Source organism: Salvelinus alpinus, chromosome 11, assembly GCF_045679555.1.
Source record: "Salvelinus alpinus chromosome 11, SLU_Salpinus.1, whole genome shotgun sequence".
NCBI classification, from domain to species: domain Eukaryota; kingdom Metazoa; phylum Chordata; class Actinopteri; order Salmoniformes; family Salmonidae; genus Salvelinus; species Salvelinus alpinus.
In genome coordinates, this window is record NC_092096.1 from 57,661,628 (window position 1) to 57,688,703 (window position 27,076).

At 40.5% G+C, this 27,076-nt stretch overlaps 1 protein-coding gene across 1 annotated transcript in view; it reads right to left on the minus strand.

Annotated features, from left to right (window-relative positions):
• The window catches only part of LOC139534553 (phospholipid-transporting ATPase ABCA1-like), a 292,873-nt gene that overhangs the window by 66,411 nt on the left and 199,386 nt on the right, over nucleotides 1–27,076 (minus strand). Inside the window, exons 35-39 of the mRNA XM_071333760.1 lie at nucleotides 26,474–26,548; nucleotides 24,993–25,162; nucleotides 14,199–14,376; nucleotides 9,705–9,820; nucleotides 8,956–9,100 (exon numbers count right to left, since the gene is read on the minus strand). Of these exons, the coding sequence (XP_071189861.1) occupies nucleotides 8,956–9,100; nucleotides 9,705–9,820; nucleotides 14,199–14,376; nucleotides 24,993–25,162; nucleotides 26,474–26,548 (684 nt within the window). The remainder of the gene's footprint in view (nucleotides 1–8,955; nucleotides 9,101–9,704; nucleotides 9,821–14,198; nucleotides 14,377–24,992; nucleotides 25,163–26,473; nucleotides 26,549–27,076) is intronic.

Genomic DNA, 27,076 nt, shown 5'->3' on the forward strand with positions numbered 1-27,076 from the left:
CAGCTATGTAGCCAAGTGATCATAGTGTCCAGGGGGCAGCCGTAGATGGAGCAGGGAAGCCGCCACTACGCTAGCACGCGGCGTTTAAAGTTAGTAGCCCGGGGGTGGTCTGCTCAGACGGAGGAGGTCTGCTCAGACGGAGGCCGGTTGAGGGCACAGCGGATGGGGTATTCGTCGGCAGACCAGACGTGGTGGTGCGGCGGGGCGCCGTGTCGACAGAGAATCCAAGCCAGATGGCGAAAGAGGTGTTGTAGAATTTTGTTTGCTAACTGGTGCTAGCTTCGTGGCAGTGGCGCTAGCTGCAAGCTAGCTGTGAGGATCAGAAGTAGTGGCTCAGGGATTACGGCAGGAATCCTGCGTTGTTGTGGAGAGACAGTCCGATGCTGGTAAATTGGTGAGTAATATCCAGGCTAATAACAGGGCTGGTGTCTGTGCAGAAGGTAAAAGCTGCTAGCAGCGGCTAAAAATGACTAAATAGTTTGTAGCTGATTAGCTACTGGAGGTTCTTGAATGTGTTCCAAAGTTAAAAAATAATAGCGATTCCGTATCACATTGGGTGAGGTAGGTTACCGGAAGGTATAATCGAATTAAAAATCGAAAAGAGATAGATTTTTTTTTTTAAATACATACAAAAAATACGAAAAATACAAACGTAAACGAGAGGACGAAACAAAACACGCCTACACTGCTACGCCATCTTGGAACAACAAGGATGAAAAGCATGCCCAGAGTAAACGGCCTGCTACAAAGCCATAAAAGCTAGAATAGGCATATTATTAGTAGATTTTGATAGAAAACACTCTGAAGTTTCTAAAACTGCTTGAATGATGTCTGTGAGTGTAACAGAACTCATATGGCAGGCAAAAACCTGAGAAAAAATCCAACCAGAAAGTGGGAAATCTGAGGTTGGTCGACTTTCAACTCAGCTCCTATTGAAGATACAGTGGGATATTGGTAATGTTGCACTTCCTAAGGCTTCCACTAGATGTCAACAGTCGTTAGAACCTTGTCTGATGCCTCTACTGTGAAGTGGGGCCGAAGGAGAGAGGAATGAGTAAGGTCTATCATGACCTGAACATGCCCTGACCATGCGCGTTCACGTGAGAGCGAGCTCTGTTCCATCGCACTTCTGAAGACAACGGAATACTCCGGTTGGAACATTATTGAAGAATTATGTTAAAAACATCCTGAAGATTGATTCAATACTTCGTTTGTCATGTTTTTACGGACTGTAATATAACTTTTTGAACTTTTCGTCCGTACTTTCCGCTGGACCTGCCCGCGCGTCGTGAGTTTTGAAAGTGTACTGAACGCTAAAACAACAAGGAGGAATTTGGACATAAATGATGTACATTATCGAACTAAACAAACATTTATTGTGGAACTGGGATTCCTGGGAGTGCATTCTGATGAAGATCATCAAAGGTAAGTGAATGTTTATAATAGAGGTCGACCGATTATGATTTTTCAACGGCGATACCGATAACAATTATTGGAGGACCCAAAAAAGCCGATAGCAATTAATCGGACGATTTTTTTAATTTATTTGTAATAATGACAATTACAAGAATACTGAATGAACACTTATTTTAACTTAATATAATACATCAATAAAATCAATTTAGCCTCAAATAAATTATGAAACATGTTCAATTTGGTTTAAATAATGCAAAAACAAAGTGTTGGAGAAGAAAGTAAAAGTGCAATATGTGCCATGTAAGAAAGCTAACGTTTAAGTTCCTTGCTCAGATCATGAGAACATATGAAAGCTGGTGGTTCCTTTTAACATGAGTCTTCAATATTACCAGGTAAGAAGTTTTAGGTTAGTTATTATAGGACTATTTCTCTCTATACGATTTGTATTTCATATACCTTTGACTATTGGATGTTCTTATAGGCACTTTAGTATTGCCAGTGTAACAGTATAGCTTCCATCCCTCTCCTTGCCGCTACCTGGGCTCGAACCAGGAACACATTGACAACAGCCACCCTCGAAGCAGTGTTCCCCATGCAGAGCAAGGGGAACAACTACTCCAAGTCTCAGAGCGAGTGACGTTTGAAATGCTATTAGCACGCACCCCGCTAACTAGCTAGCCATTTCACATCGGTTACAGCAGCCTAATTTCGGGAGTTGATAGGCTTGAAGTCATAAACAGCGCAATGCTTGAAGCATTGCGAAGAGCTGCTGGCAAAACACACGAAAGTGCTGTTTGAATGAATGCTTACGAGCCTGCTGGTGCCTACCATCGCTCAGTCAGACTGCTCTATCAAATCATAGACTTAATTATAACATAATAACACACAGAAATGCGAGCCTTAGGTCATTAATATGGTCGAATCCGGAAACTTTATTCTGTTTACTCTTTCAGTGAAATACGGAACCGTTCCGTATTTTATCTAACGGGTGGCATCCATTAGTCTAAATAATCCTGTTACATTGCACAACCTTCAATGTTACGTCATAATTACGTAAAATTCTGGCAAATTAGTTCGCAATGAGCCAGGCGGCCCAAACTGTTGCATATACTCTGACTCTGGTTGCAATGAACGCAAGAGAAGTGACACAATTTCACCTGGTTAATATTGCCTGCTAACCTGGATATCTTTTAGCTAAATATGCAGGTTTAAAAATGTATACTTCTGTGTATTGATTTTAAGAAAGGCATTGATGTTTATGGTTAGGTACACGTTGGAGCAACGACAGTCCTTTTTCGCGAATGCGCACTGCATCGATTATATACAACGCAGGACGTGCTAGATAAACTAGTAATATCATCAACCATGTGTAGTTAACTAGTAATTATGATTGATTGATTGTTTTTTATAAGATAAGTTTAATGCTAGCTAGCAACTTACCTTGGCTTTTTACTGCATTTGCGTAACAGGCGGGCTCCTCGTGAGGCAGGTGGTTAAAGCATTGGACTATTTAACCGTAAGGTTGCAAGATTGAATCCCTGAGCTGACAAGGTAAAAATCTGTCGTTCTGCCCCTGAACAAGGCAGTTAACCCACCGTTCCAAGGCCGTCATTGAAAATAAGAATGTGTTCTTAATTAACTGACTTGCCTAGTTAAATAAAGGTGTAAAAAAAAAAGAAAAAAGAAAAAAATCAGCGAAATCAGCGTCCAAAATTACCGATTTCCGATTGTTATGAAAACTTGAAATCAGCTCTAATTAATCGGCCATTCCGATTAATCGGTCGACCTCTAGTTTATAATGTTACTTCTGACTTCTGTTGACTGCATAATATGACGGCTCTATTTGTGTCTTGATTGTGCTCTGAGCGCCGACTCAGATTATTGCATGGGTTGCTTTTTTCGTAAAGCTTTTTTGATATCTGACACAGCGGTTGCATTAAGGAGAAGTGCATCTAAAATTCCATGCATAACAGTTGTATCTTTTAGCAATGTTTATTATGAGTATTCCTGTAAATTGATGTGGCACTTTGCAAAATCAAAGGATGTTTTGAAACTTTTGAACGTAAGGCGCCAATGTAAACTCAGATTTTTGGATATAAATATGAACTTTACCGAACAAAACATACATGTCTTGTGTAACATGAAGTCCTATGAGTGTCATCTGATGAAGATCATCAAAGGTTAGTGATTAATTTGATCTATATTTCTGCTTTTTGTGAATCCTCTCTTTGGCTGGAAAAATGGCTGTGTTATTCTGTGAATAGGCACTCACCTAACATAATCGTTTGGTTTGCTTTCGTCGTAAAGCCTTTTTGAAATCGGACACTGTGGCTGGATTTACAACAAGTGTATCTTTAAAATGGTGTAAAATACATGTAAGTTTGAGGAATTTTAATTATGGGATTTCTGTTGTTTTGAATTTGGCGCCCTGCAGTTTCACTGGCTGTTGAAGAGGTGGGTCGCTACCGTCCCACATACCCTAGAGAGGTTAACTTCTGGGCCACATCCTGACTGATGGCAGCCAATTCTTGCATAATCAATGCTTGGAGTTTGTCAGAATTTGTGGGTTTTTGTTCGTCCACCCGCCTCTTGAGGATTGACCACAATTTCTCAATGGGATTAAGGTCTCCGGAGTTTCCTGGCCATGAACCCAAAATGTCGATGTTTTGTTCCCCGAGCCACTTAGCTATCACTTTTGCCTTATGGCAAGGTGCTCCATCTTGCTGGAAAAGGCATTATTTGTCACCAAATTGTTGCTGGATGGTTGGGAGAAGTTGCACTCGGAGGATGTGTTGATACTATTCTTTATTCATGGCTGTGTTTTTAGGCAAAATTGTGAGTGAGCCCACTTCCTTGGCTGAGAAGCGACACCACACATGAATGGTCTCAGGATGCTTTACTGTTGGCATGACACAGGACTGATGGTAGCGCTCACCTTGTCTTCTCCGAACAAGCTTTTTTCCGGATGCCCCAAACAATCAGAAAGGGGATTCATCAGAGAAAATGACTTTACCCCAGTCCTCAGCAGTCCAATCCCTGTACCTTTTGCAGAATATCAGTCTGTCCCTGATGTTTTTCCTGGAGAGAAGTGGCTTCTTTGCTGCCCTTCTTGACACCAGGCCATCCTCCAAAAGTCTTTGCCTCACTGTGTGTGCAGATGCACTCACACCTGCCTGCTGCCATTCCTGAGCAAGCTCTGTACTGGTGGTGCCCCGATCCCGCAGCTGAATCAAATTTAGGAGACGGTCCTGGCGCTTGCTGGACTTTCTTGGGCGCCCTGAAGCCTTCTTCACAACAATTGAACCGCTCTCCTTGAAGTTCTTGATGATCCGATAAATGGTTGATTTAGGTGCAATCTTACTGGCTGCAATATCCTTGTCTATGAAGCCCTTTTTGTGCAAAGCAATGATGACGGCACGTGTTTCCTTGCAGGTAACCATATTTGACAGAGGAAGAACAATGATTCCAAGCACCACCCTCCTTTTGAAGCTTCCAGTCTGCTATTCGAACTCAATCAGCATGACAGAGTGATCTCCAGCCTTGTCCTCATCAACACTCACACCTTTGTTAACGAGAGAATCACTGACATGATGTCAGCTGGTCCTTTTGTGGCAGGGCTGAAATGCAGTGGACATGTTTTTTGTGGGATTCAGTTCATTTGCATGGCAAAGAGGGACTTTGCAATGAATTGCAATTCATCGGATCACTCTTCATTACATTCTGGAGTATATGCAAATTGCCATCATACAAACTGAGGCAGCAGACTTTGTGAAAAGGAATATTTGTGTCATTCTCAAAACTTTTGGCCACAACTGTACTTGCACATTCATCTTCTGTACATCTATCACTCCAGTGTTTAATTGGTATATTGTAATTACTTCGCCACCATGGCCTATTTATTGCCTTACCACCTTTATCTTACCTCATTTGCACACACTGTATATAGACTTTTTCTACTGTATTATTGACTGTATGTTTGTTTATTCCATGTGCAACTCTGTGTTGTTGTATGTGTCGAACTGCATTGCTTTATCTTGGCCAGGTCGCAGTTGTAAATGAGAACTTCTTCTCAACTAGCCTACCTGAACCTCTTCGGGATAGGTGGCAGCATTTTCACTTTAGGATAAATAGCGTGCCCAATTTCAACTTCCTTCTACTCATCCCCAGAATATAAGATATGCATATTATTAGTAGATTTGGATAGAAAACACTCTGACGTTTCTAAAACTGTTTGAATCATGTCTGTGAGTATAACAGAACTTATGTAGCAGGCAAAACCCCGAGGACTAACCATTCAGATTCTTTTTTTTGAGGTCACTGTCTGTTCAATGAGATATCATTGGGATACTAGATTTCTAAGGGACTTGTTTGCAGGTCCTACCGCTTCCACTGGATGTCACCAGTCTTTGGAAATTGGTTGAGGTTATTCCTTTGTGCAATGAAGAAGTACGGCCATCTTGAATCAGAGTAACGCTATGTGTACTGTTTGAGAGTTGCGCAAGACTAGAAAAGTAGCGTTAGTTTGTTTTCCTCCTGTATTGAAAACAGATAGACCCGTCTTCAATTTGATCGATTATTAACGTTTAAAAATACCTAAAGTTGTATTACAAAAGTAGTTGTAATAGTAGTAAAAGTTTACAGGTAATTTTTGAGATTTTTTGTAGTGACGTTGCGCAAATTGGAAGCTGTTTTTTTCTGGATCAAACGCGCCAAACAAATGGACATTTTGGATATATATGGACGGAATTAATCGAACAAAAGGACCATTTGTGATGTTTATGGGACATATTGGAGTGCCAACAAAAGAAGCTCGTCAAAGGTAAGGCATGATTTATATTTTATTTCTGCGTTTTGTGTTGCGCCTGCAGGCTTGAAATATGCTACACTCTCTTTGTTTACTGTTGTGCTATCATCAGATAAGAGCATCTAATGCTTTCGCCGAAAAGCCTTTTTGAAATCTGACATGTTGGCTGGATTCACAACGAGTGTAGCTTTAATTTGGTATCTTACATGTGTGATTTAATGAAAGTTAGATTTTTATATAATTTTATTTGAATTTGGCGCTCTGCATTTTCCCTGGCTTTTGGCAAGCGTCCCACATATCCCAGAGAAGTTAAATAAAGGTGAAATAAATAAAATAAATAAAAAACATGTTGTGTTTATATTTTTGGTTTCCGTGTGGTTGATGCCAATCTATTCGCTCCGTTCCAGCCATTATTATGAGCCATCCTCCCCTGAGCAGCCTCCACTGATGAGATTATTATGGATAAAAGCAAGAATATTTTGGGGGGTCAATCGAGAGTAAAGTAAAGCATCAATAAAAATAAATAAGTAAACTTTTTGATCATGTCATCAGAATCAGACCCTCAATATTTCTTGTAAAGGAGCATCAAGATCACTGTCCACTTTCACCACCTTGTGAAGTTCATCAGGTTATCTGTAGCCTAATAAACTGCATGCTTTCCTTTCCCTTGTCGTAGTGGGAGGAGCACACACCATATCGTCAAGATATATTACTTCGATATGATGGTTATTATGTCAATATTTGCGCATAAAGGCCTTTCTACCACCATTTCTCACATAATTAATTTTACCGACACAAAAAGATCCCACCATTATCTGTTGGCATTTATAAAATCTACAGAAACTTCCTGTTTCCATCACAGCTGTCTTGATTTTTTTTTGTATACGGTATGACTTTACCCGCATAAAAACTGTGTATGGAAACATGGATAGTGATGCTAAAATTTGCTCAGTTTGGAGTGGAGATTAGATTTAGCTGACTTTTGAAGCAGAAGCTCAGATGGGGGAACCTGATATTGCAATTTGTCAGAGTGAAGTCGCGCACACACGCACAAGCACGCATGTACACTCTCTCATGCACACACACACACACACACACACACACACACACACACACACACACACACACACACACACACACACACACACACACACACACACACGCACAAGCACACATGTACACTCTCTCATGCACACACACACACACACACACACACACACACACACACACACACACACACACACACACACACACACACACACACACACACACACACACACACACACACACACACACACACACACACACACACACACAAACACACACGCACTCTCTCTCACACTCACTCACGCATTGCCCACATGCTTGCACACACAAACTCTCACAGACACACACACAGACTGTGGCAAAGGAAAATAATTTGCACATTTCATTTACCTGAACATGAAAAAGACACTCGCATGAAAATCTACAATTGTGAATTAAAGTGGAAGGTATTATAATTAAATCAATTGCCAGGTTCAGTCACAAATTGCATCTTAATTTAGCATATAAAGGCAGCAAAGTATGATGTTAACAACAACAAAAAAGACATTGAACACCAATGTCAGTCAAGACTGTTAACTGTTCTTTACTCACTTTTACCCATTATGTAGCAGCCCACATTATTACATGTTGTTTCATATTTTTTACTTTTATATATAATGTGGTTCATTCATTATATAAAAAGGTGAGGACAACTTAGAAACTATACTTGTATGATTGTGTGGGTTAACACATTTTGGTAAATTTGAGTTCCAGCTTATAAAGAACAGCTAAACTAAGTAAATTGCATCCTTAGAAGAAATGCTTGTAATTCAGTCTAAACACAAGTAAACATGACAAAAACTTTGACTTCCACAGACTGAGAAGTGGCATCTCTCTCTCTCTACTTCCCTCATTGTTTCCATCTATCTTTTTAACACTCTCTCAAGTTCTGTCTCTTTCTCTTGCTTGCTTTCTGTCTTTATTTTTTCTCCGTCTTTGTATTTTGATTCTCCCGGGAGAAAGGGAAGCTTTTGGTATAAATGAACGCTCATTGAAAGATGCATGAAGCACATTCTCCGAAGACACAATCCTATCTTCACAATTAAACATAAAAGAGAATTTAAAAATACCGCCTTTGAAACTCATTGAGTGGGTAAAAAGTTTAAAAGTCATTTCTGGAGGAAAAGCTCCTTCCTTGCACACGTTGAAGGCCTATCCAAGAATACACTGCGGTATATCGAGGACAGGGATCAATTAGCTAGTCAAAAAATGTAATCTTCCTGATATATTAGTCGATTGAGCAATCATTTCTTTGATACAACATGTGTACTTTTCCCCCAGTATGTACGGTGTGCATATTAGGCTCCCTAGGCTCCCGGGTGGCGCTGCGGTCTAAGGAATTGCATCTCAGTGCTAGAGGCGTCACTACAGAGACCCTGGTTCGAATCCAGGCTGTATCATAACCAGCCATGATTGGGAGTCCAATAGGGCGGCGCACATGTGGCCCAGCGTCGTCCGGGTTTGGCCGGTGTAGGCCGTCATTGTAAATAAGAATTTGTTATTGACTGACTTGCCTAGTTAAATAAAATAAAATTAGGACAGCCTCACAGTCAAAAGGACACGGACACCTACACCTTGTTACACTGAAGCTCCTAATATGGACACTGTACATTTGACGATTTAGGAAAGCGGCAACCCGCACCACCTACATCATCATCGAACAGCTCCATAACGAAGGTGGCCAAGCTGCCATTGATGCCGATGAAGAGGTTGACGCAGGTCAGCACCACGTAGGCCGTGCTGGGGACACTGAAGATAAACGAGGCTGGGTACATCATAGGTGTGATAGACCACCTGAAAATACAGACGGTTACATGAACAGAAGCTTAATTCTTCATATTTTACTATTTAAACAGTACAATAGGAAAGGAGATAGGGGGCGATATATGAAGAGAGGTATACAGACATGAAGGGTTCAGAACAAACTCCGGGAAGAGGCTTCATTTCACCATAAAATGCATTGACTGTGGCATACTATGTGGAAAATGGGTGAATTGGAATTGAACAGGACTCAAATATTATTTGTAGGTTGCATGAGATGTTTGCTGACTACACATTACAAAACATTAAGAACACCTGCACTTTTTATGACATAGACTGTCCAGGTGAATCCAGGTGAAAGCTATGATCCCTTATTGATGTCACTTGTTAAATCCTCTTCAATCAGTGTAGAGGAAGGGGAGGAGACAGGTTAAAGAATGATTTCTAAACCTTGAGACAATTGAGACATGGATTGTGTGTGTGTGCCATTCAGAGGGTGGATTTGAACATGAATCTACATTGCTCCATATAAACATTACATCCATAGTCCAATCACAATTTTCTTTTTTTCTTAAAACTTCTTTGAACTGGGTAAGTCAGCACATAAAAATATGGATATCATTCTGGTGCTACTTACCCATACATTACAAGTAGCCAAATCAAAGCTGGTAGGTTAGGAGGGGACACGTAGGCTTTTTGTTGGAAGCACAGGAAGATGACGATGACTATTAGACACGGGACTATGTAGTTACACTGTAATAAAGAACATAACTACTTGTTAGACCATATAATTACACTGTAATAAAGAACATAACTACTTGTTAGACCATATAATTACACTGTAATAAAGAACATAACCACTTATTAGACCATATAATTACACTGTAATAAAGAACATAACTACTTGTTAGACTACGTAGTTACACTGTAATAAAGAACATAACTACTTGTTAGACTATGTAGTTACACTGTAATAAAGAACATAACTACTTGTTAGACTATGTAGTTACACTGTAATAAAGAACATAACTACTTGTTAGACTATGTAGTTACACTGTAATAAAGAACATAACTACTTGTTAGACCATATAATTACACTGTAATAAAGAACATAACTACTTGTTAGACCATATAATTACACTGTAATAAAGAACATAACCACTTATTAGACCATATAATTACACTGTAATAAAGAACATAACTACTTGTTAGACTACGTAGTTACACTGTAATAAAGAACATAACTACTTGTTAGACTATGTAGTTACACTGTAATAAAGAACATAACTACTTGTTAGACCTTATAATTACACTGTAATAAAGAACATAACTACTTGTTAGACCATATAATTACACTGTAATAAAGAACATAACTACTTGTTAGACTATGTAGTTATACTGTAATAAAGAACATAACTACTTGTTAGACCATATAATTACACTGTAATAAAGAACATAACCACTTATTAGACCATATAATTACACTGTAATAAAGAACATGACTACTTGTTAGACTATGTAGTTACACTGTAATAAAGAACATAACTACTTGTTAGACTATGTAGTTACACTGTAATAAAGAACATAACCACTTATTAGACCATATAATTACACTGTAATAAAGAACATAACTACTTGTTAGACCATATAATTACACTGTAATAAAGAACATAACTACTTGTTAGACTATGTAGTTACACTGTAATAAAGAACATAACCACTTATTAGACCATATACAGTGGGGAGAACAAGTATTTGATACACTGCCGATTTTGCAGGTTTTCCTACTTACAAAGCATGTAGAGGTCTGTAATTTTTATCATAGGTACACTTCAACTATGAGAGACGGAATCTAAAACAAAAATCCAGAAAATCACATTGTATGATTTTTAAGTAATTAATTTGCATTTTATTGCATGACATAAGTATTTGATACATCAGAAAAGCAGAACTTAATATTTGGTAGAGAAACCTTTGTTTGCAATTACAGAGATCATACGTTTCCTGTAGTTCTTGACTAGGTTTGCACACACTGCAGCAGGGATTTTGGCCCACTCCTCCCTACAGATCATCTCCAGATCCTTCAGGTTTCGGGGCTGTCGCTGGGCAATACGGACTTTCAGCTCCCTCCAAAGATTTTCTATTGGGTTCAGGTCTGGAGACTGGCTAGGCCACTCCAGGACCTTGAGATGCTTCTTACGGAGCCACTCCTTAGTTGCCCTGGCTGTGTGTTTTGGGTCGTTGTCATGCTGGAAGACCCAGCCATGACCCATCTTCAATGCTCTTACTGAGGGAAGGAGGTTGTTGGCCAAGATCTCGCGATACATGACCCCATCCATCCTCTCCTCAATACAGTGCAGTCGTCCTGTCCCCTTTGCAGAAAAGCATCCCCAAAGAATGATGTTTCCACCTCCATGCTTCACGGTTGGGATGGTGTTCTTGGGGTTGTACTCATCCTTCTTCTTCCTCCAAACACGGTGAGTGGAGTTTAGACCAAAAAGCTCTATTTTTGTCTCATCAGACCACATGACCTTCTCCCATTCCTCCTCTGGATCATCCAGATGGTCATTGGCAAACTTCAGACGGGCCTGGACATGCGCTGGCTTGAGCAGGGGGACCTTGCGTGCGCTGCAGGATTTTAATCCATGACGGCGTAGTGTGTTACTAATGGTTTTCTTTGAGACTGTGGTCCCAGCTCTCTTCAGGTCATTGACCAGGTCCTGCCGTGTAGTTCTGGGCTGATCCCTCACCTTCCTCATGATCATTGATGCCCCACGAGGTGAGATCTTGCATGGAGCCCCAGACCGAGGGTGATTGACCGTCATCTTGAACTTCTTCCATTTTCTAATAATTGCGCCAACAGTTGTTGCCTTCTCACCAAGCTGCTTGCCTATTGTCCTGTAGCCCATCCCAGCCTTGTGCAGGTCTACAATTCTATCCCTGATGTCCTTACACAGCTCTCTGGTCATGGCCATTGTGGAGAGGTTGGAGTCTGTTTGATTGAGTGTGTGGACAGGTGTCTTTTATACTGGTAACGAGTTCAAACAGGTGCAGTTAATACAGGTAATGAGTGGAGAACAGGAGGGCTTCTTAAAGAAAAACTAACAGGTCTGTGAGAGCCGGAATTCTTACTGGTTGGTAGGTGATCAAATACTTACGTCATGCAATAAAATGCAAATGAATTACTTAAAAATCATACAATGTGATTTTCTGGATTTTTGTTTTAGATTCCGTCTCTCACAGTTGAAGTGTACCTATGATAAAAATTACAGACCTCTACATGCTTTGTAAGTAGGAAAACCTGCAAAATTGGCAGTGTATCAAATACTTGTTCTCCCCACTGTAATTACACTGTAATAAAGAACATAACTACTTGTTAGACTATGTAGTTACACTGTAATAAAGAACATAACTACTTGTTAGACTATGTAGTTACACTGTAATAAAGAACATAACCACTTATTAGACCATATAATTACACTGTAATAAAGAACATAACTACTTATTAGACCATATAATTACACTGTAATAAAGAACATAACTACTTGTTAGACCATATAATTACACTGTAATAAAGAACATAACCACTTATTAGACCATATAATTACACTGTAATAAAGAACATAACCACTTATTAGACCATATAATTACACTGTAATAAAGAACATAACCACTTATTAGACTATGTAGTTACACTGTAAAAAAAAGCACACATAACCCCGTATGAAGCATTTTATCACTTTGCGGGGAGTTCTGGGAAGGTAACATCTAAGCGTATGATGTCATTACTACATAATTATAATGATGCCCAGACATATCAGGCTACGGTCCCTCTCTCTGAAAGAGAGAAGATGATGATGAAGATGTTGAACTCAAGAAAATGGGAATTCCACACGATTTTGAAATCTATAGATTAGGTCTTAATTAGCTTTCCAAGCTTCCCCTCTTTCATTTGCTAATTAACAAGAAAGCAATCTATTCCCCTTCATAGGAGGACATGAGTCTGTGGCTGGCCTGACTGGAAAAATCGAAAGAAAACCATTTCACAATTTACCAAAGCGTAGTATAAAATAATATAAATATTCTATCTGAAGGCTTACAATCATGATATTGGATGAAGAATTGCTAAATACTGCAATTGGCATGATGAATCTGTGTGAAGACAAAAATAACAGAAACCTATGTAATTTTTAAACTTCTACTCCACATTTCCCACTCTGTGCCCTAAGGCTTCAACACTATTTAGGTGGCACTTTACACAGTCTTATAACACATTGAAATCCATGTGCACGATTATAAAACCTTAACAGCAAAACTCTGCAATACCATCCCTTTAAAGATTTTTCAGCGCCATAAAATATTACAATTGTTGGGAAAATGGTCAATGGAAATGGCAATGCTAACTGCTCCTAGCCAAAACCTTTCTCTTCCACTTTGTCAGCATTCATCAGCAGATAATTTGTTCGCACGGCTAGTAGTGCTGAGATATTGCCTCCCACCTTCTCTAAGTTACCTGATAGACTGTTTACCGCTATTAAGCCTGAGGGAAAGTATCAACGTTGTACCACTTTGCATCACTGTTTGCCAGTGTCAATAATTCAGCGCTAGTCAATAACAGTTACTCAGGCCTGGGCTTTTTAAAAGCCATTGCGATCAAAAGTATAAAAAAAGTTTGGTGAATTATTTGACACACGCCTCACTTGTGACCTTACATCTATCCATCTGAATTCAAGTGAAATTACCACTCTACCAATTACAACATCCAGAAAGAATTTGGTTGGGGTTTCGATACATTTATTTGGGGTTTGTGCTTGTCCATCCCTTCCTCACAGTCTCATTAAGTATTGATCACTCATTAGGTGCGAAATGGCAGGAAACCAGGGGGTTGCTGACATCACAATCTCAGGTGCCACCTACTGCCATTGTGCCCTTGAGCAAGGTACTTAATACCTCATGTGTTCCAGGGGCACTGCTCAGAGGCTGACCCTGTGCTACTTCCAGCCTTTTGTGTGTGTATGAGTGGTGTCCGGGTGGCTGGGAATGCCATAAAACAGCAGAAATACACATTTCCGATTATCATTGGAAATACAGTTGAATTCTGTAATTATTTTAAGTCATGAAAATAACCTACTATATCCCAGGCGAAGTTGGCGACCCAATAGACGGCCGGGTTGACGCCGCTGACAAACTGCAAGTGCTTGGCTTTGTTGACGCGCTCCTGGATGAGGAAGAGGACGAAGCTCGCTGGGATAAAGGACATGGCGAAGATGACACAGATGGACACCACCACATCGGTGGAGGTGGCAGCCCTGAAGAAGGAGAAAGAAAGCAGGAAGTTGAGTACAGGTTTGATCCTAGCATGATCAATAGGTCTGGTTGATAATTGACTGGAGAAGGGTCGATTGCTTTAAATGGAAAGGTTAGTATTTTACAACTCAATGTTAGACGATAACCAAATCACAGATGATGTTTTTTCTTTAAACATCGGCTAACTTTAGCAAACGCTAGCTAAAAATGAATTCAAGTGATCATGGCAAAAAAAATGACAAATCACCTATAAGTAAGGTCAAACCAAATAAATGAGGTAATTTCAGTTTATTTTTATGCTCCCATCCTTTCCATAAATTATTAGCTACTGGTAGCTAATGGAAAGTAAAGTTTTCAAGAGGATTTTTGAATTACAGTTTCTCCTGGCCCAAAGACTACTTTCAGTGTGAGGACCCATTTAACCATTTAACATAAAGTTATAAAATACTGAACTTCCCCTTTTGAGAGTGATTGATTTTGCTACTATCGATCCATCAATCAATCTTTAAACGTATTCATTACCCTTTTACATCTTCAGTCATGTACTCTACAGTAACCTAACCGAGGAGTCGAAAACCACCACAAAATATTCAGTGTAATGATGCACCTGGTGTGAAAACAGCTTGTTTTTATCCTAAAATCCTTTATAAGTAATTATTTTCCATGTGTTCCCATGATGCAATCACCACATACAAAATTGGATTTCACTTTTTTTTCTCCATTCCCATCACATGCGGGCGGTGGAACCTTAATTGGGGAGTACAGTCTCATAGAAATGGCTGGAATGGAATAAATGGAATGGTATCAAACATCAGAAAACATGGCTTCCATATGTTTGATACCATTACATTTACTCCATGTCAGATATTATCATCAGCCCGTTCTCCCCTCAGCAGCCTCTTGTGACTTCCATGATAGATGAATGACTCATTAGGATGAGCCAACGTCAGAGAAAAACCGAGGACACACTTGAAACCCATTTACTTCCTTTACTAACAAACCAGAACAAGAGGCCACCCAGACCTTTACCGTTGATAATTAGTCCTAACATGGGTGGAGCCAGATAGGGTCACAGCTGGAAAGTGGAAGAAAAAAAATCCAGTTCTAGAGCAATGTTATTAAGAACATTGGATGCATTCCAAATCGCACCCTATTCTCTATATAGTGAACTACTTTTGACTGGAACCCCATGGACCCTTGTCAAACGTAGTGCACTATATAGGGAATAGGGTGCCATTTGGGACACAGACATTGTCCAGGGATCTGAGGCCTATGTCTGCATAGCCCTGAGGGGCTATAGACGGAGGATTGGTCAAGGGGCCTTTTGGTGGAAGTAAGCCTCACAACTTTTCCAGGTGTTGAGTTGCATTCTGAGTGAAATCTAACACTTTCTGCACCAGTCGTGTCATCCCACTGGGCACACACTGGTTGAATCAACGTTGTTTCCATATCATTTCAATGAAATGACATTGACCCAACGTGGGAAAGACGTTGAATTTACACCTGTGCCCAGTGGGATTAGTCTTGCCTTTGACATGGATTGAATGCTACTGAAATATTTGACCTATACTTTAATTGCTCTGGATGAGAGTACTTACAGTTGAAGTCGGAAGTTTACATACACCTTAGCCAAATACATTTAAACTCAGTTTCTCAAAATTCCTGACATTTAATCGTAGTAAAAATTCCCTCTCTTTAGGTCAATTAGGATCACCACTTTATTTGAAGAATGTGAAATGTCAGAATAATAGTAGAGAATGATTTATTTCAGCTTTTATTTTTCTTTCATCACTTTCCCAGTGGGTCAGAGGTTTACATACACTCAATTAGTATTTGGTATCATTGCCTTTAAATTGTTTAACTTGGGTCAAATGTTTTGGGTAGCCTTCCACAAGCTTCCCACAATAAGTTGGGTGAATTTTGGCCCATTCCCCCTGACAGAGCTGGTGTAACTGAGTCAGGTTTGAAGGCTTCCTTAATCGCACACACTTTTTCAGTTCTGCCCACAAATGTTCTATAGGATTGAGGTCAGTTTGTGATGGCCACTCCAATATCTTTAATTTTGTTGTCCTTAAGCCATTTTGTCACAACTTTGGAAGTATGCTTGGGATCATTGTCCATTTGGAAGACATATTTGCGACCAAGCTTTAACTTCCTGACTGATGTCGTGAGATTGTGATTCAATATATCCACATAATTTTTCTTCCTCATGATGCCATCTATTTTGTGAAGTGCACCAGTCCCTCCTGCAGCAAAGCACCCCCACATCATGATGCTGCCACCCCGTGCTTCACGGTTGGGATGGTGTTCTTTGGCTTGCAAGCATCCCTCTTTTCCTCCAAACATAACAATGGTCATTATAGCCAAACATTTATATTTTTGTTTCATCAGACCAGAGGACATTTCTCCAAAATGTACAATCTTTTTCCCCATGTGCAGTTGCAAACCGTAGTCTGGCTTTTTTATGGTGGTTTTGGAGCAGTGGCTTCTTCCTTGCTGAGCGGCCTTTCAGGTTATGTTGATATAGGACACGTTTTACTGTGGACATAGATAGTTTTGTACCCGTTTCCTCCAGCATCTTCACAAGGTCCTTTGCTGTTGTTCTGGGATTGATTTGCACCAAAGTACATTCATCTCTAGGAGACAGAACGCGTCTCCTTCCTGAGTGGTATGACGGCTGCGTGGTCCCATGGTGTTTATACTTGCGTACTTTTGTTTGTACAGATGAACGTGGTACCTTCAGGCGTTTGGAAATTGCTCCCAAGGATGAACCAGACTTATGGAGGTCTACAATTTATTTCCAGAGGTCTTGGCTGATTTCTTTTGATTTTCCCATGACGTCAAGCAAAGAGGCACTGAGTTTGAAGGTAGGCCGTGAAATACATCCACAGGTACACCTCCAATTGACTCAAATGATGTCAATTGGCCTATCAGAAGCTTCTATAGCCATGAAATCATTTTCTGGAATTTTCCAAGCTGGTTAAAGGCACAGTCAACTTAGTGTATGTAAACTTCTGACCCACTGGAATTGTGATATAGTGAATTATAAGTGAAATAATCTGTAAACAATTGCTGGAAAAATTACTTGTGTCATGGACAAAGTAGATGTCCTAACCGACTTGCCAAAACTATAGTTTGTTAAAAACCTGTTGAGGCCACGGGTGCCGCTAGCGGCACTCCTCCCACATTCCACTGAAAAGGCAGAGCGGCAAATTCAAAAAAAACATTTTTTTTAAATATTTAACTTTCACACATTAACAAGTCCAATACAGCATATGAAAGGTACACATCTTGTGAATCAAGCCAACATGTCCGATTTTTAAAATGTTTTACAGGGAAGACAAAATATGTAAATCTATTACACCACTTTTCTACCTCCATCAGTTTTTTACTCCATCACCAGCTATCACTAATTCGACCAAATAAAGATATATATATAGCCACTAACCAAGAAACAACTTCATAAGATGACAGTCTGATAACATATTTATTGTGTAGCATATGTTTTTTTTGAAAAATGTGCATATTTATGGTATAAATCATAAATTACATTTCAGCTACAATCAGAAATTGCACCGAAAGCAGCCATAACATTGACAGACACCAACGTCAAATACCTAATTACTCCTCATAAAACATTTCTGAGAAATACATACTGTGCAGCAATTGAAAAACAGGATTCTTGTGATTCCAGACAATATTTCAGATTTATTAAATGTTTTATAGCGAAAACAAAATGTAGCGCTAAATTAGCATAGCCACGCCAGCCAGAACCAGCTGGGCGCCCACGACCAGTTCACATGCACGACAGATATATGAAATAACATTATAAATTGGGTCTTACTTTTGCTGATCTTTCATCAGAATGTTGATCAAGGTGTCCTTAGTACAGATGAGTCGTTCATTCCATTCAGAATGGTACCTTTCCCACTTCATTTAGCATGGGTACTAGTCGAGTGGCACGGATCTCTCCAACGTAAGCAAAGTCACAGAACGGAACACGGCAAAACTCCCGAAAAAATTCAAATAATCTGATTAAACTATATTGAAAAAACATACATTACGATGATATGGTCTCATTTATCAAATCAAATCCGAGCCGGAGATAGTTGACATCCGAAACGGCAGCAAAACAAAACACAATCTCTCTTCCAAGTCGCGCGCTTCAGACTTCCGGAAATGGACGGTCACGTCAAAGAAATAGGTCTTATTTCACGTCAGAACAAGATAAACACAAAATTTCTCCTCTGACGTCCTCTTGACACCCAGAGGAAGGCGTATGAGGTGTGTTTCGGGTCATAGGTGGCATGACCATGTATAGGCAGAGCGTTGAAGCGAGCATAGACATCTTGCATTCTACTTCCTGTTCAGGGAAAGTGCTGCCAAATGACTTCTGTTCCACTCAGAGAAAAAATTCAAACGTTTTTAGAAACTAGAGGTTGTTTTCTATCCAATAGTAATAAACATATGCATATTGTACTAGCAAGAATTGAGTACGAGGCCGTTTAAAAATCATACGATTTTCACCAAAAGTGAAAATAGCACCCCTGGTCAACAATTAACAAGAAATTTGTGGAGTGGTTGAAAAACGAGTTTTAATGACTTCAACCTAAGTGTATATAAACTTCCAACTTCAACTGTATTACTAAAATGTGCTAAAATGTCTAAGTATTATTAGACAAGGCATGGTTTAATTTATAATAAAAATATGTCCAGTTGGAAAAATGGTTTGTATGATCTACTGTAAATTATAAGTTGATGTATTAGCTTTGTGCTTGTTACCAATAGGATGACTCAATTTGACTGAATTCTCTGTTTGAAACGCAATCAGGCAAAACTAATTAAAACTTTTCAGAGAAGCAATGCTCATTCATCTTGGAAATTCTAGTTTTTCTCCCCATACCTTGTGATATCCAATTGGTAGTTACAGTCTTGTCCCATCGCTGCAACTCCTGTATGGACTCGGGAGAGGCGAAGGTCGAGAGCCATGTGTCCTCCGAAACACGGCCCTGCCAAGCCGCACTGCTTCTTGACACACTGCTCGCTTAACCCGGAAGTCAGCCACACCAATGTGTCGGAGGAAACACCGTAGAACTGGAGACAGTGCCAGCATGCCTGTGCCCGGCCCACCACAGGAGTGGCTAGAGCGCGATGGGACAATGACATCCCGGCCGGCCAAACACTTCCCTAAATCGGACGACGCTGGGCCAATTGTGTGCCGCCTCAATTGGCTGCGACACAACCTGGGATCAAACCCGGGTCTGTAGTGACACCTCAAGCACTGCGATGCAGTGCCTTAGACCGCTGCGCCACTCGGGAGGCCTCATCTTGGAAATGCTGGATCTTCCATGCGGTTGGAATATCATTCACTCAGCTAAAGACTACTTAAACCTAACCCTAAAACTAACCCTAGTTCCTAACCCTTAATTAACATAATTCTAACCCTAACACTAAATCCCCGAGAAATAGCATTTGACTTTGTGGAGACCAACAAAATTTCCCCAGTTGGTCAAATTTCTGTTTGTTTCCAAGTCCCCACAAAAATAGTTAAACATGTCGTCTACGCACGCACGCACGCACCGCACGCACGCACGCACGCACGCACACACACACACACACACACACACACACACACACACACACACACACACACACACACACACACACACACACACACACACACACACACACACACACACACACACACACACACACACACACACACACGTTTATATCACCTACTAGGGACACTTGTTCTCACACCACATTCTGGGGACACCACCTTCCTGACAACGAAAACATAAAAAATAGAAAAAAATCTATAATGAATACACCCCTTCAAATGTAATTGATTCATTGAAATAAGGGTAGATGACATTGTGGGGACTGGGAAGGTGAACAATGTGGGGACCCAAGAGGAAACTCCTTATTTGGCATCAACAGGAAGTCCCATCTGGGGACCAAGTTCCGACCAACTAGTACCATCTGGGGACAATAGAGTAGGCTATTGTTTAGGGCACAAGGGGATGGATTCGAATCTAGATAAGTTTGAATTGCTAGCCGTTCAGCATGTCAGTACCCACTAGAGAATGTTGCCGGGCGTTCCCTTTAGCTTATGCATCAGATGCATATCAACCTGCAAGGTGTTCAAACATGCTTGATAAATAAATGCTTTATAAATAGTGCATAATCTATTGTAAATGATTAATTGCATGAAGAAATAATGGGAATATATCAATAAAAAAACAATAGTTATTTGTTTAGAGAGTCAATTACATGTTTTGTATAATTCTACAGTCCTAGAAACACGTAGGCCTATAGCCTATTTTTGTTTCCCTTACAAAAAAACACTACAGTGTAATCCATTTGATCAACCACACACACACACACACACACACACACACACACACACACACACACACACACACACACACACACACACACACACACACACACACACACACACACACACACACACACACACACACACACACACACACACACACACACACACACACACACACACACCTCCTCCCTTCCGCCCTACCATAATCTCTCGCCAGACTACCTGCCAGGTAATTAACATATTAAATAAGTCGCGCAGCACCGCCTCAACATTCATCAGTGCAGTGCGGGCTGGACACAATTAGGATGCGTAAACATGAAATCATTTACGCAGTGGGTGCCGCCCCACTTTCAGCAGTTTTCAACAGGTTTATCTAGACCTCGCTGGCCGGGGCCGAGGATTGTTTGAGGCAAGTGATTGGCTAATGAGGTAACCCTGAACAAGGACTAGCGGCTAATCACTGTGAGGGGACATGCACCCTGCTAATAAAGTAATAAACAGTATAGTAGGGGAGAGCATTTAATGTGCCTGGTCGTTCCAGGTCTTTTTGCCTAAGGTCTAGAGTGAGGTGCGGCTTCAAACATGGAGGTGTGGAGGGGAGTTAGAAAACCATAATGAAGTAGTCAAATAATAGTCTACCTTTGAATTTTTTGAGTAAATCATTTTCCAGCCAGTATGTGTAACCATAATGCAGAAATTGAGAAATATACACACATGGCAAAGGATTCTTCTTTTCAACTCGCAGGAAAACCAAATACCTGCTCTGAAGATGGTACATGAATCCCTTAATGTCAAGCTGTTTTATTAATGGACATGGGAGATTTGGTGACTGAACAGGTCTCTCTCTGATTCACTGAAAACCTAGCAAGCTCCAGGTCACAGAGACCCACCATGATGATTAATCTGCTTATGCTAGGAGAGCATTGCAGTGAGTCTAGACAAAAGGCCTAGACGGCAGCTACCCCCTAAATGTTCTACAACCACCACATCACATGTTCCTGTATGCTCCGTTTAAAACCAGCTCCGTTTAAAACCATACTTTATGGAGAACAACTCTTGAATTAGGGTAATGACGCAGGGACACGAACACGCACACGTGTTTTACTCCTATGCTTCCCTTACTTTTTAACTCTGGTAATCCATGATCTAAAGTTCATCTTTAGACCACATGGAGAGAGAGCGAGAGAGAGAGCGAGAGAGAGAGCGAGCGAGAGAGAGAGAGAGCGAGAGCGAGAGCGAGAGCGAGAGAGAGAGAGAGAGAGAGAGAGAGAGAGAGAGAGAGAGAGAGCAGAGAGAGAGAGAGAGAGAGAGAGAGAGAGAGAGCAGAGCGGCGGCGGCGGCGGCGGCGGCGGCGAGGGGGGGGGGGCTGAATCTATTGTATGGAAGGGAAGGCATTGTAATTATCTTCTAGCTACGCTTCCATGTCTTTTCTCTCTAACTCAACACTGTCGCTATTACCTGACCACTACATCAATACCTTACTTAGATAGAGGTAACACAAGAAAGGGACATGGAACTAAATGGTATCTGTGGCATGAGGATCGCATCAGGTGTCAAAGTCGAAACTGACATTTCAGCAAACAAAGTGTGAAAACTGAGCATAGGCCTAATTTGACATCTACATAGTTCAAATCAAATCAAATTGTAATGGTCGCATACATGTGTTTAGCAGATGTTATTGCGGGTGTAGCGAAATGCTTGTGTTCCTAGCTCCGACAGTGCAGTAATATCTAAGAAGTAATATCTAACAATTTCACAACATATAACCAATACACACAAATCTAAGATAGATGTGCAGTAGAGCTTTAGGTTATGTTATGATGTGATATGTCACTGTATGATATGATGCTATGTTATGCTACTGCTTATTCTATGCTAGGATATGTTATGTAATTATATTCTGCTATAATACTGCATGTCACGTTATATTATGTAATGTTACGTTGTATTATGTTATTTTAGCTTATATTATACAAGGCTTTTCCTCGATTATGGAGATTGGATAGATGATTGACTCAGGCTGCATTAGACAGTGAAGTCTGGTGGTTTTGTACTTCAATAACGCCCTCATTAAAGTTCTTGCAACTATAGGGGGTGCTGTTCCGCATTAGCATTTTTTGGTCTCCAAACTAAACTGACTCGTGCTCAATTCTTGATCGTACAATATGCATATTATTGTTATTATTGGATAGAAAACACTTTCTAGTTTCTATAGCCGTTGGAATTTTGTCTCTGAGTGGTACAGAACTACTTCTACAGCACTTTTCCTGACAGGGAGTCAGATTTCAGAAATTTTTACCCCTGATCTGGGGTCGGTTTTAAGGTGCCAGTAGATGCTATGGAGAAACCGACACTGCCTACGTCTTCCTCTGGGTGTCAGTACGTCATCACGCTTTGAATGGAGTCGATTGCAGAATCAGAGCCACTATAAAACAAGAAGACGTGGAAGTACAGTCTTTTCCCTTCACGCGTTTTACGCAAGATGAACATCGGACTTGCCTCTTTCCAAATGGTTGTTTAGACAGTGATATTTCTCCGGTCATGTTTTTAGTCGTTATAGTTGTTAAAAACATCATAATGTAGTTAATTTGAACCGTTTTATAGCAATTTATATCCGTTTAGTGCGATTTTGAGGAATTTCTTTGTCGTGCACTTTGAAGCTTTGGTCACGTTTCGGGGTCTCGGTCGATGTTAGTGGACATTTCGAAGGACAGAGAACATCTATCGACCAAAAGAAGATTAGACCCAAGAAAGGATACATTGCCCAAGAATCTGATGGAAAATCACCTCATAGTAAGAAATATTTAATATGATAAATCGTTGTTCTGTCGAAATATTTTAAACGCATAATCCGCCATTTTGTTTGTTATCGCTTCACTTGGCGAACCCTGTATTGCACAGTAAGGATAATTATAGAAATGTAAATCAGCGGTTGCATTAAGAACTAATTTGTCTTTCGATTCCTGTCAACCCTGTATTTTTTAGTCAAGTATATGATTAGCTTTCGATTAAACTAGATCACTCTGAAAGATGACGTCCGACATTTTGAGGCTTGATTTCATACTATTTTCATTGTGTAACCACGGTTTTGTATGGCTAAATATGCACATTTTCGAACAAACTGTATATGTATGTTGTAAAATGATGTTACAGGAGTGTCATCGGAAGAATTCTGAGAAGGTTAGTGAAAAAATTAATATATTTTGGCGATGATTACGTTATAGCTCTCTTTGGCCTGAATCGATGCTCTGGTAACGTTTGCACATGTGGTATGCTAACTTATCGATTTATTGTGTTTTCGCTGTAAAACGCTTAGAAAATCTGAAATATTGTCTGGAATCACAAGATCTGGGTCTTTCCATTGCTATGCTTTGTCTATTCTTATGAAATGTTTTATGATGAGTAAATTCGTCATACACGTTGCTCTCTATAGTAATTCTAGTCGTGTTGTGATGGTCAGTGCAATTGTAAACTGTGATTTCTACCTGAAATATGCACTTTTTTCTAACAAAACCTATCCTATACCATAAATATGTTATCAGACTGTCATCTGATGAGGTTTTTTATTGGTTATTGGCTATCAATATCTTAGTTTAGCCGAATTGGTGATAGCTACTGGTGGAGAGAAAAAATGGTGGACAAAGAAATTGTGTATTTTGCTAACGTGTTTAGCTAATAGATTTACATATTTTGTCTTCCCTGTAAAACATTTTAAAAATCTGAAATGGTGGCTTTATTCACAAGATCTGTATCTTTCATCTGGTGTCTTGGACTTGTGATTTAATGATATTTAGATGCTACTATCTACTTGTGAAGCTATGCTAGCTATGCTAATCAGTGTGTGGGGGGGTGGGGGGTGATCCCGGACCCGGGGTAGAGGCTCATGAAAGGTTAATCATAGAGATCTCATGGGGTAGCTGCTTCAGGGCTCCTGGCTGATCTCTTGGGTTATAAAGCAACAGTATCTGAAAGTGTGTGGTTCCCATGGGCTACTCACATGAATGAATCTCTTCCTCCGTCTCCCTCTCTATCTCCCTCTCTCTTTCCCTCTGTCACCCTCCCTCTCTCTTTCCCTCTCTCTTTCCCTCCGTCACCCTCCCGCCCTCCCTTCTCTAATATAATATATACAGGTGAGTTTCTCCTAGACACTGATCTTGGTAATTTCTTTATTTCACCAACTAAAAGTTAAGGTTAGGATTGGGGGAGGGGAAACTGATCTTAGATCTTCACGTAAGGGAAGCTTTCCCCCGGAGCTGATACATTCCTACTCACAGTGCCTGGTAGGAGAGCTGCACCTTGGTGAGGTTGAGAGGGTGGCTGGAGGAGGAGATGCCGTACTCCCTGGGGTCACGGCCCGTAGGCAGGTTGCCCCTCAGGATGGCGTTGTTGGCCACGTTGAGGAACGAAACGATCCCGTGCCACGCCTGGTTGTAGAACCACACCTGGAGACATGGCAGATTTTTCATAGCTGTTACAGTTCAAATACAGATCAAGGTTAAGGCTAGTACTGGGCTAAAAAGAATAAACTGTACATTTATGGAAATGATACAGGTTATTCCTGGTAGGTACTACAGTTCAATGCCGGTGTAAAACATGGCCCTTGTGTTAAATTAGCATCTTGATAATACATACAAAATAATAATTGATTTACATACAGTAACAGCAACTACAACAAAAGAAGCAATAACTATCAAAGCTCACAAGTTGAACACAAAGTTATAACAAACGATTGAGTACTTTTCTCTTTAAGATGCTCCCGGTGCCTGTATCTCCCGTTGTGCAGGAGAAGAATATTCTAGAAAGAGAGCACCCCCGCTGATAGTGCTGGTCTAATTAAGATTAAATGGAGTTTGGGCCTACCGTAACACTGTATCACACATACCAACAGTAAAGCACACACACACTCACATATTCAAAGTGCACGCACACACACACAAGCACATTCATGTGCACACTCACACTTTTCGTGTCTCTCACACTCTCCACATACACTCCCCAAAGATATTTGTGGTTGACTACAGTATTAGCGACTTAAACAATTGCACAGAAAAAATGCCATTTTGGTTTATACAACGCAAGTCCTTAAGTTATTTTGACGGCAGTTTCTTTTAATCAATTCCACAATGCACTGGATTCCTTTTTCCTCAACCCCGGGGAGACCTGTTGCTAGACTCCCATTAGATACATCAAACATGGTGGACATCAAAAGAGTGGAAGAGAGTGGAAGTTAATGCTATAAAGAACAGTAGGAGGCTGGCTAAGTTAACACTGCTACCACAGAATTCATGCGGTCTAATTGCATCAAGCATCAACCATAAAGGCTGCTGTTGAATCCATTGGAAAAGTATAACTTCATAATGCTAACAGGATCCATTTTGCACTGTGCAATTCTTCTGTTCGCTGCTTTATCTTGTCTCAATGGAGGATCTCCGTCTAGAACAGAACTCCTGACTGAATAATACATTTATGAAGTCATTTGAACCACTCAACCACTCCCTATGTAGTTTAGGTGTCTGTGATGGGAATTAAGTGATTCAGATGCAGCTCAGATTACATGTAAAACCCAGGAGATGGGCTTGTCTTGTATGATTTGTGATTAGCATCGCTCTACAAAGGCAGAGAACTATCTGTGTACCAGCGTTGGACTATACCTGCTACTGTATCCTCTCACAAAGCACTCATGATGATGACCAAGCAAAAATGGTAAGGAGCCTCTGAGTCTCTAAGCCTGAAGATGAACAATGGTATAATACCTTGACGTTATCCCTGGTCCCGAGCTCTTTCAGGAGCGTCTCGGCGTTCAGAAGGATCTGCTCAGTCGTGTTATCCTAATGAAGGAGAGAATAATAATAATAACAAGAGAACCAGGCTTAATTGGACACACTTGGGAAAATACACATCCTCTTTGAAATGCAAAACATCATGGAACAGCATTATCTCTGTATTGCTGAGGCCCACTTATTTACGTATTTTATATAGGCTGGAGAAGTAACATTATTTAGCTTGTTATTTCAGCAAACCTGCAGCACTGACTTCCGCTTGCCCCCCCCCCCCCCCCCCCACTGTCATGGTTTATAACAGTTCTAGAGGGGAGGTAGGGTAGTCCTACATATGAGATGCTTGATACATATGACCCCTGGGTATTAGCGCTATAGAGGGCAGGTGGGAGTGGGAACCGAATGGGTCAACGTTGGGGCCGAATTATTTCGCCAACCCAGCACTGCCTTCCACTTGCATCTCTCTCCTTTCTCTTTTTAAAATATTTTTTCTCTCTTTTCTCGCTATGGAAATTCCTCCACATGGTGTTATAACATATTACACAGTGGAGTTGCAGGACCAGGTGTGGGTGGGCCACA